The sequence below is a fragment of the Nansenia antarctica genome, assembly GCF_963989245.1.
Source record: "Nansenia antarctica genome assembly, chromosome: 13".
Lineage (NCBI taxonomy): Eukaryota > Metazoa > Chordata > Actinopteri > Argentiniformes > Microstomatidae > Nansenia > Nansenia antarctica.
Window position 1 is genome coordinate 24,660,629 of NC_137683.1, and position 15,537 is coordinate 24,676,165.

At 51.2% G+C, this 15,537-nt stretch overlaps 1 protein-coding gene across 1 annotated transcript; it reads right to left on the reverse strand.

Annotated features, from left to right (window-relative positions):
- Positions 1-2,898: 2,898 nt before the first annotated feature.
- per1b (period circadian clock 1b) lies at positions 2,899-15,317 on the reverse strand. The gene is made up of 16 exons (XM_080544517.1): positions 15,202-15,317; positions 11,902-12,405; positions 11,041-11,300; positions 10,718-10,839; positions 10,370-10,574; positions 9,967-10,161; positions 9,551-9,736; positions 9,258-9,411; positions 8,806-9,082; positions 8,350-8,630; positions 8,099-8,202; positions 6,856-7,158; positions 5,665-6,693; positions 5,308-5,491; positions 4,757-4,907; positions 2,899-4,630 (listed from the first exon to the last, which is right to left on the reverse strand). Exons 2-16 carry the CDS (start codon positions 12,198-12,200, stop codon positions 4,406-4,408), a joined length of 3,975 nt encoding a protein of 1,324 aa, XP_080400643.1. The 5' UTR covers positions 12,201-12,405; positions 15,202-15,317; the 3' UTR covers positions 2,899-4,405.
- Positions 15,318-15,537: the final 220 nt, after the last annotated feature.

The following is a 15,537-nucleotide window of genomic DNA, read 5'->3' on the forward strand; positions in this document are numbered from 1 at the left end:
AAAGTGGTTTAGTATAAAAACAGCTGCCCTGCTCCTCTCATTCTCTCAGGACAAACTCTTCAGCCAGCTCAACTCCCCTCCCCCTCCTTCCACCCCCACCCCCTCCTTCCACCAAATCTGTACATGGATGAAGACATCAATGATGTGTCACCCTTCTTTTGGCTCCACACTCCAAAAGTACCTTGAGGTTAAAGTAGAGATTCTCAGCTTTTATTTCATGGTATTTGTGTACATATTGGTAGTTTCACCAATAAAACGCTTTTTAGACGTAGTCCCCCTATTTTAGGCCACCATAAGTGATGGGACAGATTTATGAAAAGTCCAAATTAAGCACTCATGCTTAGTATTTGGCCGACGATCCTTTGCATGGAATAACTGCTTGGCTTGAAGTCTGTGACCCCTAGACCCCACCAGATGCTGCGTATCTTCTCTGGTGATGCTCTGCCAGGCCTGTACTGTAACCATGGTGATGCTCTGCCAGGCCTGTACTGTAACCATGGTGATGCTCTGCCAGGCCTGTACTGTAACCACGGTGATGCTCTGCCAGGCCTGTACTGTAAGCCATCTTCGGTTGTGGTTTGTTTTGAGGACTTCAGTCTCCTCTTCAGGAGAAAATGATGAAATGATCATAAATGCATGTTCAATTGGATCTAAATCTGGAGATTGACTTCACTTGGCCAATCAACAACATTCCACTGTCCCTGAAAAAAAAAAACATCCTATTTGCTATGGTAATAATATGTTTTGGGTTATTTTCCTGCCATCCAGTGTGTTTGGAGGCATTTGCTTAAGTACATGGGCAGACAAGCTGTTTCTGTACACTTCAGAATTCAATTCTGCTGCCGTTAGCAGATACATCATTAATGGAGACGAGTGAGCCAGTTTCAGTGGAAGCTATAACACGACCTATATGTGACTGGGTCTGGTGAAAAAGTCCTCAAGTAGGGCAAGGTACATTTTCTGTTTTTTTTCCGGATTATGAAAGTGCAGATTGTAAGCTTTCAAATGATGTGTCATACATTGTAATCTGAAAATAGTTGAAGAAGATATGCTTATTTGAATGTTGGTACACCTCAAACCAAATACCGGAGAATCTCGCTCTGAATCAAAACACACGCGAAACATTTGCCAGTAGGTACATCACTGTGAACACTGTGAACATCTAACTGCATGTTTGGTACATCATGTCTCGTGCCGGTACCCAAAACTGGGCGCCCCGGCCGAGCTCAACGACTACAGACCGGTTGTCCTCACTTCACATACTATGAAGACACTGGAGCGGCTGTTTCTGAGACATCTGAGACCACAGACTGAACATGCACGCGATCCCCTGCAGTTCGGGTACCAGGACAGAGTTGGTGTGGATGACGCTGTCCTCTACCTCCTTCATCGTGCTTACTCCTACCTGGATGAGCCGGGAAGTCAGGTGAGGAGAATGTTTTTCGACTTCTCAAGTGCCTTTAACACCATCCAGCCTCTTCTACTCCGAGAGAAGCTTTCAGGTATGGGGGTTGATCCCTCCACTACATCCTGGATCATGGACTACCTCACTGGACGGCCACAGTCAGTCAGGCTGGGGAACTGCGTCTCGGACACAGTAGTGAGCAACACCGGGGCTCCGCAGGGAACTGTGCTGGCTCCCTTCCTGTTCACCCTGTACACGTCAGACTTCACCTACAACTCTGAGTCCTGCCACGTACAGAAGTACTCTGACGATACAGCCATAGTGGCGTGCGTGAGGGATGGACGGGAGGGGGAGTACAGGGATCTGACAGGAGCCTTGAGCGTCTGGAGCGAGAGGAATGGCCTGCTCCTCAACCCAACCAAGACCAAGGAGCTCGTTATTGACTTCCGCAGGTCTAAGCTACCTCGGTTGCCCATTAACATCCGGGGCGAGGATATCGAGGTGGTGAAGAACTACAAGTACCTGGGGGTGCATCTGGACGACAAACTGGACTGGTCCGCCGCCAACACAGATGCACTCTACAGGAAGGGCCAGAGCAGGCTGTACTTCCTGAGGAGACTTAGGTCCTTTGAAGTGTGTGGAGAGATGCTGGCTATGTTTTACCAGTCTGTCATGGCCAGCATTCTCTTCTACGCTGCAGTCTGCTGGGGTGGAAACATCTCAAAGAGGGACACCAGACGGCTGGACAAGCTTGTGAAAAAGGCGGGTTCAGTGGTGGGAAGGAGCCTGGACTCTCTGGGGACGGTGGTGGAGAGAAGGATGAGGAGCAAGCTGCTGTCCATCAGGGGCAATCCCAACCACCCCCTCCATCATGTCCTAACTGGGCAAACCAGCAGCCGCCGCAGAGGGCGGTTCATTTCAGTACGCTCCCGGACGGAGTGCTATAAAAAATAATTTATCCCGGCTGCTATAAGACTGTTTAACAGCAATTAAGTAGTAGTCGTATTGAATTTGTATTGAATTGAATCTGTATTTATTTATTTAAATCATCATCATTACTTTTTAGTATTTTAGTATCATAGCTATAGCCATCATTTTACCAATTTTCTGTCATGATCTTACTGTTTTTTATACTATACATGGCTGGCCCAGTATTGTTGTCTGTCCTTTATGTTGTGTTCTCATGTGTTGTTTTTAGAGAGTGGCGTGGCAAACTGAATTTCCCCACGGGGATAAATAAAGTATAATTGAATTGAATTGAACATGCTGATAGAACATGAACATGCTAAAAATACATACCACTTATTCAGGGCACTGTGTGTGTGTGTATATATATATAGTAGCATCACAGCATGTGTCTTTTGCCTCATCACACACACAACGTCTGCCACATGTGCACACAAAGGAGGAGAATATAACAAGCGTGTGTTCAACTTTAAAGTTCAGATCAATTAAGAACTGAGGCAAACAACAAAGAGTCCAAAAACATCATATCATATTATTAGATTTTAATGTGTCTTTTGTACAAAGAAATTCACAAAAATAATAAAAAAACAAAACAGTTGCAGGCCACTGACGCAATGCAGCAGAATAACACGTGAGCAGAAGAGAGGGGGAGAGAGAGAGAGAGGAGCAGAAGAGAGGGGGAGAGAGAGAGAGAGAGGAGACCGCAACACAGAGAAAAACATCATCTGCATTTCAACTCTCCGGGCTGTTTTTGAACAGTCAATGGCAAACGTTGTCCACACTCCTTTCAACCCACACACTGGCCCTCAGCCAGCTTAATCTGGCTTTCAGGGTTTTACTGGCCTTGACGGAAGCCTCCAATCACGACAGTTCTTTGTCTCTGTGGTAGCTGGAGGTTGTGAACACCACCGTCCTGCTTTCAGAGGTCAAGAGGTATGCAGCAAGGCCTCTGGCCGCAGGGGAACCGTGCTGTTCACTAATGCAGACTAATGCCCAGCTCTTGAGAAAAGGTGACGGGGCGGGGCACCTGACTGCTCAACATGTGACACTTCTGTCACTCAAACTTCCAGAGTGGGAGCGGATTGGATTGCCACAGAAGCGACGTCTCCTCTCTTCTTGTTTTTTTTCTTCATTAAAATGTTCGATTTGAAATGTCTCTTCTGGAAGACGTCACAACAAATACACGTTTCCCTCTCTATATAAAATAGAGATATAAAATATAAAAATATACATACTGCTTACAAAATAAAGTAAACATGGTTCTTGTGTACATTTGGTCTAAATGACTTGAATTACATTACAAAAAACATACATACATACAATACATGAAATAAAAAAAATACAATTTCCAAACTGTTTGGAAAACATGAATCATGCTGAAAACAAAACATAACAATCTCAGGTTGTCTGGGATACATTCCAACAGAGGAACAAAGTTAGGGGGGTCCACCAGCTCGACTCCCCCCACCTTCCTGTGAAATGAGGTTACCCAACAGGGATAGGAACTGTACACGGGAAGCCAATAATATCCCATAAAAGGGCTAGACCACCAGTCTTATATAAAGCGGCCATTTTGTAGCACATTTAATGTCTTTCGACAGCTCTCCATCTTTAGTGTTTTTAATAAATACACAAAGAAAAAAACCCGAAAGTGAACAACGCAGCACTTGTAGGTGTGTGTCTGCGTATCCTGTGCTTTCCACGGCATGGCTGTCCCACTGGATGACTGTCTGTCACAACCACCAATCATATCGCTTGAATACAAAGTGGAGTGATCTGATTGGACCCAGAGTCCTGACTGATCTGACGGCCAGCCAGTCGGGACACTGACACGGCAGTCGTCCCACTCAATCAATAAAAACGCACGTCAGTTACCCACGGCGCCCTGCGAACGGATCCAAACTCGAGTCTCCTCTCAAGGGGTCCACATTCGGGGGGGGGCCTGGAACGTGCATTTCTGGCATGGCGTCTAACCAGGTGGGAACGGTCCCAATGAGCTGTAGTGTTCTTTACTCAACACGATCGCGACGTCCTTCAGGGGATCATAGCTTTCTCTTCCAGCTCCTCTGTTGCCATTTCCTGGTCATTGCCTTTGGTTTTGGCGTGCGCCACTACACTGTCCTCCTCCATCGGCGTGTCGGGGAGGGGTGCCTTCTTCTGGGCGGGGCCCAGCGCGCTACACAGCTCCATCTCGTGGATCTCCACGTCGAACGGGTTGGATGGCGTGACAGAGGGGGGGGACTTGCATCCCATGCATCCCTGAGAGACAAAGAGGTAAAAGAGTTCCATGGTTAGCCTGGTTAACTATAGACCTTCATTTAAGGATGAGGGGGAAGATAACAATGGCTAGTTCTACAGAGGGAGCTTGTCGCGGGGGGAACTCACAGAGATGTTGATGGTGCGAGGCACGCGGCCGGTGCGTATCCAGGGGTGGACCAGGCTCAGCTCCTTCTTCTGGTCCTCTGAGAAGCGCGGCTGGTGTCTCTGCATGGTCCGCAGGGCCTCGCGGTCCTTACGCAGCACCGCGTCTATGTCCCTGGAACACAACGGAACACAGAATACTTAAGTATGTACACGGGAACACAACACAAGGACACTTGACTTTACGGTCCCTGAGAGGGAGTGGGGGAGCATAGGTTCACTCATATTGAACATACCCGCTAAAACACATACTCATTCAGTGAAACCAGATATCGTCACCGTCTTAAAATAATGGCTTAAGTCATATTTTCTCATAGGTTTTGAGAAAAACAGAATAAACCGAACCAAAAATAGAATATATGATATTTAGGACAAAATAACATTTCCTCAAAAGTGACATAAGCCATTATTTTAAGAAGAACCACGAAAACTCACCCCCCCCCCCCCCCCCCGAACACTTCAACCACCCCCGTCATTGTTAATCAGCAAATCAGTGATTCAGGCTCATGACTCACCTCACAGGCAGCTGGTAGGTCATCATGACTTTGTCGTCCGTGTTGGCCATGAGCAGCCAGATGGGGTCCTGCAGGACACACTTGATGAACTGCTCTTCTCCGGCGCCCCCTGCTGGCTGCTTGCGGGAGTGTTCGTTCTCCGACGAGTCGATGCTGCCAAAGTACTTGCTGGTGTTGCTGCTCCCTGAAACATTAAAAGGAATATTAAGGGTGAGTTCTATTTTTGGGAGCTGGCTAAGAGCTAGAATGTCTCACAAATAGCTTTTCCAAAGGGGACTAAGGGTGCAAAAGACACCGTGTATTACATCAACTCGTCCTATCCGTTTTTCAGACAGGCGGTATCGAGGGAGTACTCACTGGTTCCGCTTCCGGAGGAGCTGCAGCCGTTGGACCCTGAACCCGAGGAGGACCCCAACCCGGAGCCCGAGGCGGCCGAGCCGGTGCCTGAACGGGAATCCTCCTGCAGCAGCAGGTCCAGGAGGTCGCTGGAGGTGGACATGGCGTCCTGGTTGGACTCGCTTTTCTGGTTGGCTGAGCTGCCTTGCGCAGGAGGCGTGGCCTGTTGCGTGGCCGCCGCCAGCGCCGTGGCGACCTCCAGCCGGTTGCTGGGCGACTCCTCCAGCTGCAGCAGGTTGAGCGGGGAAGAGCAGCGCGACTGGAACAGGGTCGACTCCGCCCCCTCGTGGTCCGCTAGCGGTTGGCCGCTGGACGGCGGGGTGCTGGAGCGAGACGGCCCTCCTCCGGGGGGCAGCATGGGGAAGGCGGAGGGCAGGGGCACCATGACGGCGGGGGCCGTACCGGGGAAGGGGAAGCCGGCGTTGGGGTTGTAGAAGTTCTGGGGGCCGGGGTGATGGGGCACCACCATGGTAGGGCTGGAGGGCACCGCCATCTGGGGCAGGGAGGGGTTGAGCTGGGGGAACATGTAGTTGGGCAGGACCAGAGCCATCATGGGGGGCATCTGAGGACCACCCTGCATGTGGGGGAAGCGCAGGCCCGCGGCGGCGGCGACGGCTAAGGAGGGGTCCGCGACCGGAACGGGCATGGGTTGGGAGAGGGGAGGGTAGAGGGGGTAGAGAGGGAGCATCCCCGGGGGGTAGGCGACGCTGGTGGGCAGGCTGGCCTGGGAGGCCACGGAAGCGGGCCAGGAGGAGGAGGTGGTGGTGGCGGTGCCTAGGGGCATGGGGAGGGGGAGGGTCAAGGGGAAGGTGGAGGCGGGGGGGGGCTGGTTGTGGGCCGCCCCTACGCCGCCGGGGCCTCGGAGGGCTCCGCTCAGGCCCAGGGAGCCCCTGGGGTCCGAGCTCTCCTGGTGCTTCAGTCTCTTGCCCCCCGGGCCGCGTCTGCCGCTGTGGGGCCCTGCCGCCGGGTAGTCGCGGGAACACCTCGCTCCTGAGAGAGAGAGAGAAAGAGATATAGATTTTTAAAAACTGTACATTTAAGCAGTCTTAAACTTCAGACCGAGTCCTCTCCCTAACCTCCCTCTTCCCCTGGTCTGTACCGTGGGGGGCTGTGCCCCTGTACTGTGGGGGGCTGTGTGCGGTGGACCCTTACCTCTGGCCAGGGGGTTGGTGGCGGTGGGGGCAGCGGGGTGGCTGCGCATGGCCGAGGCCGGGTCGAACACCCTCAGCTGGCTCAGGTCTCGGAAGCGACACAGGAACGCTTGCTCCTCGTTCTGCGTGTGGGCAGACAGCACCTCCTTGGTCAGGCCGAACCGGCCACCTGCTCCTCCCCTACGTCCCTCCCTCTCGGGTTGGACCGACGGGGTCGGAGGGGGAGGGGGGGCGATGGCGGTGGGAGGAGGTAGAGCGGTGGTAACGGGAGTGGCTTCTTCCATGATGATGTCTATGAGGGCGGCTGTGAGGGGAGAAAGAGGAGGGAGAGAGAAAAGAGTAGAAGTTAAAGGAGACTGCATAGTGAAATGTAAAAACGCCTAGTGACATGTGACTCATAGAGGGGGAATGGGAAAGAGATAGACACAAGAGAACGACGGTCTGGCGGATGGGCGGAAAAAGACACGACCACAATATCAAACTGACCACAATATCAAGACCACAATATCAAGAACACACTATCAAGTACACAATATCAAGTACACAATATCAAGTACACAATACCAAGTACAGATCCACATGACAGACACGGGCGGAAGAACAATAGTGATAGTGACAGTGACGTGACAGGACAGGCCAGGCCACTAGCGGTGTATAATAAGAGAGTAGTAGAGGAGATCCACAGACAAAAAACTAAAAGGAGGCCCAGAAAATGGCCCTGTCCTCTTGCCCACCTGGCTCTGGTTTTTTTTTGTCTCCCACGTGGACGATGGTACTGCTGAAGCTGCACTGGGACGTGACTGAATCTACGCTCTCGGGCTTGCTGTGCACCAGGGATACAGCAGGACCTGCAGCGCCACGCACACACACCCGACGACACACACACACACACACACGCACACAACCGGAACCCACGCACGCACAGACACACGCACAACAAACGTACCGCACGCACACATACACACACAGACAGACTCTATGTGAGTCATCATAAGGAATGATCACCCCTCCCCCCCAACGTGTCAACAAGCAAACCTTTGGTGGTCATCAACTGATTTCTAATGAACCCTAACGCTGCAAACACACACCCCGCCCACACACACGTGTTTTCTCTCTCGCTCTCTCTCTCTCTCTCTCTCTCTATAGATGAGTGTGTGAGTGGGACTGTAGTGACAAGCAATTGAAGTCTAAAAGCCACTGCACGGGGCTACGGGGTGTGTGTGTGTGTGTGTGTGTGTGTGTACCTTTGGCGGTGCCCGCGGCCTGCTGCTTGTCTTCGTCAGACGTTGACGAGGACGAGCCACACTTCCTCTTCACCGTGTTGGGCACGTTGCAGCTCTCTAAGTACCTGTGGGGCCGAAGGGGAAGTGACATCATAAGTCAGGGTCTCGGCTTAAACCGCCTGACTTAAGCGGAAGTCAGGCAGAGATAAAGATATTAAAGTTTGTGTTTATACGTTTTTTTTTTTTTTTTTTTTGTTGGAACAACCACCCACCGTACGATGCTGTCCAGACAGTTGATCTGCTGATAGGAGTAGGCACTCGGAGGTTCTTTCCTCACCAGCTGGGTGGGTCCCCTTTCCTCACCCGAGGTTTTGGGGGGAACCACCACCTCAGTGATCAGGCTCCTGATCGGATCGTCTATGACTCGATGGAGCCCACCACCGACCGTGTGGGAGGGTCTTCTAGGAGGAGGCCGGTTGCGAGACTCGATGAACACCTGCTGTCCGTTGGTCTTCACCATGTGGACGTTCTTACAGATCTGCTGGAACGTCATCTGCGCACAACCAAAAAAAAACGTTCAGTAAGTTGTCCTATTAAATCACATTCTGTTGTATCTGGGACTTGAGTGTGCGGCTTCTACTTCTTTTAATTTCAGTTCAGTACGTGTCATGTGTCACTAGGGGGCGCCAGTGTTGTGTCTGAGTATGCCCCTCTCCCTCTCCACTCACGGGTTTGTGCAGGGGCGTGCCCGCGGCGGTGGCGGCGGCGTTGGCGTCCTCCATGGCGGTGGGGCCGTTGCTGTCGCTGGAGGAGCCGGCGCTGCGGTGGTGCTCGTGGGAGCCCACGTTGGAGCCCAGGCTGCTGTAGCCCTGGGAGCTGGCCTGGCTGTGCACCGGCTGCACCAGGAGACGGTGGATCTGCTCGCTCAGCTGGACCACCTGGGGGGCCATGGCCCGGCCCTCGGAGCCGCGCGGAGGGTTGAACACGTCCTCGTTCAGGGGGCTCCTGGAGATGGGGGGAGGAGGGGGGGGGGGAGAAGAGAGAGAGGAATTAGCTTTGGCGAACCATGAGATTGAGGGGAGATAGAGACATAAGAAAGACTTCATCGCGATTGGCTAGGGAGAAGGAAGACGGAGAGACAAAGAGAAAGAAACCCCTAGGGGATGAGAGAGAGACTTACGTTCGGACTTTGTGGCGGCCCACGATGAAGGCCACCTTCCTGCTCCAGGGGTTGACGAAGGAGGACCAGCTGGTGTCGATGGTCAGATACTCCCCGTTGCGCGCGCATATCCTCAGGGGAGAGTGGTCGAACGGCTGCCCCGCAAACTGGAGGACTGATGAGAGAGAGAGAGACGTGACAGGGTTAGGATTGCTTGCAAAAGATCTGAACTGGGCTTACGGGTTGAGAGAGGAAAACCGGGATAGAGAGAGAACAAGGTGGGGGGGGGGGGGAGGAAGAGAGGTCTGACTCACTCTTCTTGTGGATGGCCACCATGATAGGCCTGTCCTCTGGGTGGAGGTAGAGGAGGACCGGGGTTCCCACCAGGTCTTGGGGCAGGTAGCCCAACAATGCCACCGCTCTCTCATCCACCTCCTGGAAGAGACAGCTGGGAGTGTGACTGGTGGTGAACACCCTCTTGTCTGCAGAGATACGGGGAGCTGGTGAGAGGGGAGAGAAGGACCGAGAAAGAGTTACAGAAACAGGTCAGAAACGCTGCGCCGGGTGCATGAAACAGGTCACATGAACCCTGTCGATATACAGTACCAATCTAAAGTTTGGACACACTCCCCCCCATAAATTGTAACTGTCGTAATGTAATCAGTGATAATAACAAGTCAGAATATTAAATACTGTCGATTATTCACGGTGGCCTTTTCCGTGGTCATACCTTCGTATCCCGAGTGCACCTTCTCGGCGATGAGCAGGCAGCAGGGCTGGAGTCGCCCCGCGTCCGAGTCTTTCAGGGCGATCTGGTAGGGGGTCATACGGAACGGGTAGTAGCGCATCTCTCCCCCGTACGCCCGGTCCGCGCTGACCCGACAGAAGATGGGCCTCTCCTTGGCACAGTCCACCGGTGGGGAGGCTGGGGGGGGGGGAGACGGAGGGCTGGCGTTAGGATCACCTAGGAGCACCCTCTGTGGTCGACCGAACTCGACGTGAGAAATAATTTCGACAGTTGCTACGTAATGGCCGATAACTCGATTATTTTTTTTTTTTTTACAAAAGATTCAGATGTTCGCTCGTCCAGAAAGGCCCTTCCCTACCCTCCCTCCCTCCGTCCTCTCTCTCACCTGAGCCGATGCAGGAGGAGCCCCACTGAGGCAGGCGGCAGGGCGCCGTGCTGCTGTAGAAGGTGCTGACGTCCTGGGGGGCCAGCAGCTCGGAGAACACCGTGCCGTGCAGCTTCTCGGGCTTGCAGCGCAGCAGGGACGAGCCTTGGGGGGAGAGGTACACCACCTTGCCCGTCAGGAAGGACACCGCCATGGAGAACGTGTCCTGAGGGGAGAGAGAGAGGAATGATCAAACATTGTTCACTGTGTCTTCAGCGTTACATTCGGTGTCGTGCCGAGGTGGTACTGGATTATAAGAACACCATCGAGTGAGGAAAACACGATCTGAAATCAACTAGCATGGCTTACTGTGTTTTTGAGGGTGTACTCAGAGGTGACGCAGTCCAACTCCTCCCTCGTGAAGGCGGAGAGGTCCAGATTGCAGCCTTGACACTCCTCCACACTCCACTGGTGATAGTACTCTTGATTGGCTGAGACAAACAAAACACCGTTTAACCACTCATCATCATCATCATCATCATCATTATTATTATCATCTCACCACTGCAGTGGTCATGGGGCTGATTCACCTCCAAAGGGTGACAAACAAGACAGACACAAAGAGACACATTTTCACCCCCCCCCCACAGGAACTTAGGAGGCTAAACAGTCGCTAACAGTCACCCGCTCACCTCTGACTTGTTTGACGCAGTTGAGGGCGTACTTGAGGGCGTCCAGGGTGCTGGAGCGGCCCTTGCTCTTGCCCTTGCGCTCGGCCGGCAGGCGGATCTTCAGCTCCCTCAGGGCCTTCATCAGCTCCTTCTGGGTCTTCACCCGGGCCGACTGATCGCTGCTGCAGCCGCTGGTGGAGGGGGGGTCCCGCTGCGAGCTGGCGCTCAGCAGGCTGTAGGCCAGGGAACTGCTGGTAGGGGCAGAGCTCTGGGAGACAGAGCTGAGGAGGGAAAAAGAGAAAGAGTGTAGAAGAAGAAGAAAAAAGTCATGAAAAAGGACAAGGAAGAGGAGGACTATCAATATTATGACTAACTAGTTTGGCAAATGGCCTTCTTTACTGCATGCAAGTCTGCAATCCATAACGACCAAATACTCTCTGTTGGCCGCACCCTTTCCTCTGTTATGTCATCGTTGGCCTTCTCTAGGACCCCCCCCCCACCCCTCCTCCTCTTTGGATCTCGTCAGCTACGAGAGCTGCCATATTGTTATGCAAGTCTGCATCTGTCGCGCCTCCGCATCTCCCGTCCCTTCTTTCCTCTGACTGTGCTTCCCAGCAGGGCCGGCCGCTGGCATTAGCAGTCTATACGGTTGCTTAGGGCCACAACCGCTAGACAGGGCCACACTTTTGTGTCGCCGATTTAGCGCAAGCTACCACCCGTCAACGGAAAACTCTGCTACCCCCCCGTCAACGAAACACCCGTCAATGAAAATCTAGCACTCCATCCCACCCCCACTAGCACTCCAGCACTTTCTGAGAAAGACGCTATATAAAACCAAGTTATTATTATTCTTATTGCTTAGGGCCACCAAAGCCCACGTACCTCTTGTTGCCCTGCAACATCATGGCTGAGCTGTGGGAGCTCCGGTTGGACTGGCGCCCCCTGGACTTGTTCTCTCCGGAGTCGTTCCCGCTCGACTGCGCGTCCGTGTCGCCCCCGGATCCCGACGCCCCTCCTGGAGAGGACCCTCGGCCCCCTCGGCTGGTCGCCTCTGAGGTAGTAGTAGGAGGAGGGCCTCCATTCTTGTTTGGGGAATTTCCTCCAGATTGGGCCTCTTCTCGCTCTTCCACTCGCCCCCGAGTGTCACTGCTGGGGGCGGAGTTTGAGTTCTCGTAACTCATTATAGTGGAGAATGGGGCTGGTATAAAGCTTGGTTGAGATCTGCGCTCCCACCCAAGTGGTGGTTGCTGATTGATCTAGAGAACACTAAGGAGAGAAGAACATTGCTTCTTCTGCTGACTGTTCATATAAGGACAATTGATATTTCGCTGAAACTCTCAGAGAGAGTGTCAATTCACTTTCTTTTCTCTGTGTGATACAGGCCACCTGGTGGAGGGGGAAGAAAGGGGGAAAAGAGAGAAAGAGACATGTTAGACTCCATTGTGTTCTGTCAGGCATTTGCATGGCTGGACGTAACAACGATAATACGGTGGTAGGGCTGAGGCGACTCATCAACGTAATCAATTACGGAAATATGTTGATTTATATAGGCTAATGTGCGCCGCAAAGAATTCAGATGGCTGCGCCCGGTCAAGGCATGGATTCACGATCATCTAGGCTAAACTTTAAGTGTGGGAGTATTTTAAACAGAGACCCAACAATGTGCTATATTTGTTTGCTTCAAACGGAGGCAGCCTTTTGAGTTGAATTTTATTTCGGTGCCTAATTGCACCACATGGGATGGGAGGTCTAGTTGTGTGTGTCTTTGTGTGCATGCACCCAACTGATCCTCCATTTCCAAGAGAACCGGCACAAACCAGTCCTCCTCTCTCAATCTTGAAAACCTTCAACAAAAGCGACTCAAGCAAGGTGGAGAGACTAACTCGAACGAACCCCGATTGCCTCTCACCTTGAACGCAGCCGTCAAAGTGACGCCCCGGTTTCTTATGCAGAAGGACAGTTGAAGACGAGCGTAGGCCTAAGCTGACATCACTGCCTACGCAGGTGGCGTCCTCCACTATTTATTCCCTTGAGAGAAACCAATCTTTTAAGCTGCCGGGCCCATTATATAACAAGAAGCCCAATCTCACGCTGTGCTCCATTTCCCTCCCATGGCCAGCCTCATGGCCACAAAGATGGGATGACGCATTGTCTGGGGCAGCAGGCTTTAAGATCAGGCCCCGACATCGTCACTCAAGGGACATCTTAAGGCGGAGTAAAGGGGATTCAGAGCAGAGGGAGATTTGTCAAGAGAACATTCAGGATAAGCCTAAATGAATGAGAACGTGTGTTCTACTGTTCATGTCCAGCAGCGACTAAATAAACATTATTTTTGTTAAAACTACTACTTGACGGCCAACATGACGCAATGAAATGACGACAAGTAGGGGCTAACTGTAAACGTAGCCTAAATAATAGAGCTGTGATACATCCTAGGCTAGGCCTGTGTTGGTGTATTTCTAGTCGATTTAGTGTCTTCGTGTTATGTAATTAGCACTAGCCTGGTCCTACACAGATGGGCGATGCACCGTGTAGCACGACACACCGTGGTGTGCCCTAGCTGGGGAGAGGGTCAGATTCGGCCCCTGGGAATGAGGATGGGGCCAACGAGTGGGCGTCCGTGGGCGTTGATGCGTGCTTCCGAGGACCAGGCAGGCAGGTGGAGGTGGTCCTGAGGAGGCTGTGGCTACTGTGAATAACAGCACCTCGTCTCCATCCCAGCCTCCTCCACACTCAGCTACCCAGCCATGCACAGACCCGTTCCCCACTCCCACACCCACAGGAAACACACTCAAATAAAGCCATACACCTCTAAATCAGAAACCATTATCTAGAGTCATGATAATGCAAAGAAGTTGCCTGTGTACGTTCTACCACTCCCCTCGAGGTTTAACAACCCTGGCTGTCAGTCTTGGGAACTCTCAGCTCCTTCCCTTCTACCAGTGATCTACTATGTCAAAACCCATTTTCAAGAGGACGTTGCCAAAATCAAAGGCTTTTTCCAATTCTGATTGAATTCTGATTGATCACAAATATATATATATATATATATATATATATATATATATATATCCTTATATGGAGATCAACTCCATATAAGCATGTAGGCCTAGAATACTTTTTGCACATGTGTTTTGCATGTGTTGTTAGTTTTGTAGCTACTACTAACCTATTGCAACAGTTTAGTAGTAACTCAACTGTGGATATAGAATGTATATTAATATGTAAATCCCTCCATATCTCGCTACACCCCCATGTGGCCATGTGGCGCAACTACGACAGCGTCATGCATCGTGCGGAAGGGTCAGGTCCAAATCATGGGTGCGTTCGTAAATATGCTCTGGAAATCTGATCACCACTCATGGAATGCCTCTTGTCCAATCAAATTACTCGGTCCCTTTATGACGTTGCACCCAGTGTGCGCTCCGGCGCTCTCAGAGCGAATGTACGAACGCAGCCCCATGTTGTTTGACAAAAACAGAAGAATAACTCACAACTTGTGGTCGAATCAATCGGGAACAAATGCTATTATTATTATTCCAATTCTATTTTCCACTGACTGAAGTGGTCGTAACAATTACAATCAAACGAAATGCCAAAACAGACATTTAGGATTAAGGGGAAAAAATAACTGCCTTATTGACTAAGGAAAAGCCATCTTCTATCTAGACAGACTGAGCGTAATGCAAAATGCTGAAACACGACGTTTCCTACGTATGTTTGTTACCTACGATCTCAACATATGCATGTGATGTTGGGCAACATATGCACGCATGCATAGTGCACACACACGCCATCGTGTCATTTATTTGATTATGGCACATTTGTATTATTTGATTTAGCCCCGGTCATATGGGCCTAAACGCACCGACCCCTGGATGGGTCGCAGTGTCGGAATCGGCGCTAATTACATGGCTAATAATACTAATAAATACTGGGTCATATAATGGGTGTGGGTTAGGTATATATTATATGCAAAGGCTAGACGACGAAAGCAACAAGTCGCAGATAGGAAATCACATTTTTCTTTGCACACCACTCCTAATACAACAACACGAGCGTTTTACATGACATTTACATTCTTGCCATTTAGCAGACAGACACGCCTTATTCCAAAGCGATTTACAATCAATACGATCAATATATTCGTAGTAGCTAATAACACACGAGCGCGATGTTTACCTTTAGAAGAAGAATTGATCTTGAGTTAGTTAGTATTCCAAGAGTTCCAAAAAAATGAGTTCCAGAAAATGTCAATAAGCAAAAAATGTTGATTCGAGATCTCTGGACCGTTCCTCTCTTACCACTGATCCACTGTATGTATGACACATATTATTTTTTGCTTCAGGTGACACGCAAAAATCCACGTGCCCTGTGTACCTTCTGGACGGTAATTCTTATTCTCACAATCCCATTGGCTCGCCTTGAACAAGCCACCGCCTTGTCACGCCCACAAATGTTCTCATTGGTCACAGAGGGCGGGACTAGTGGCACGGGGGGCTCTGTAGTCACGTTGTA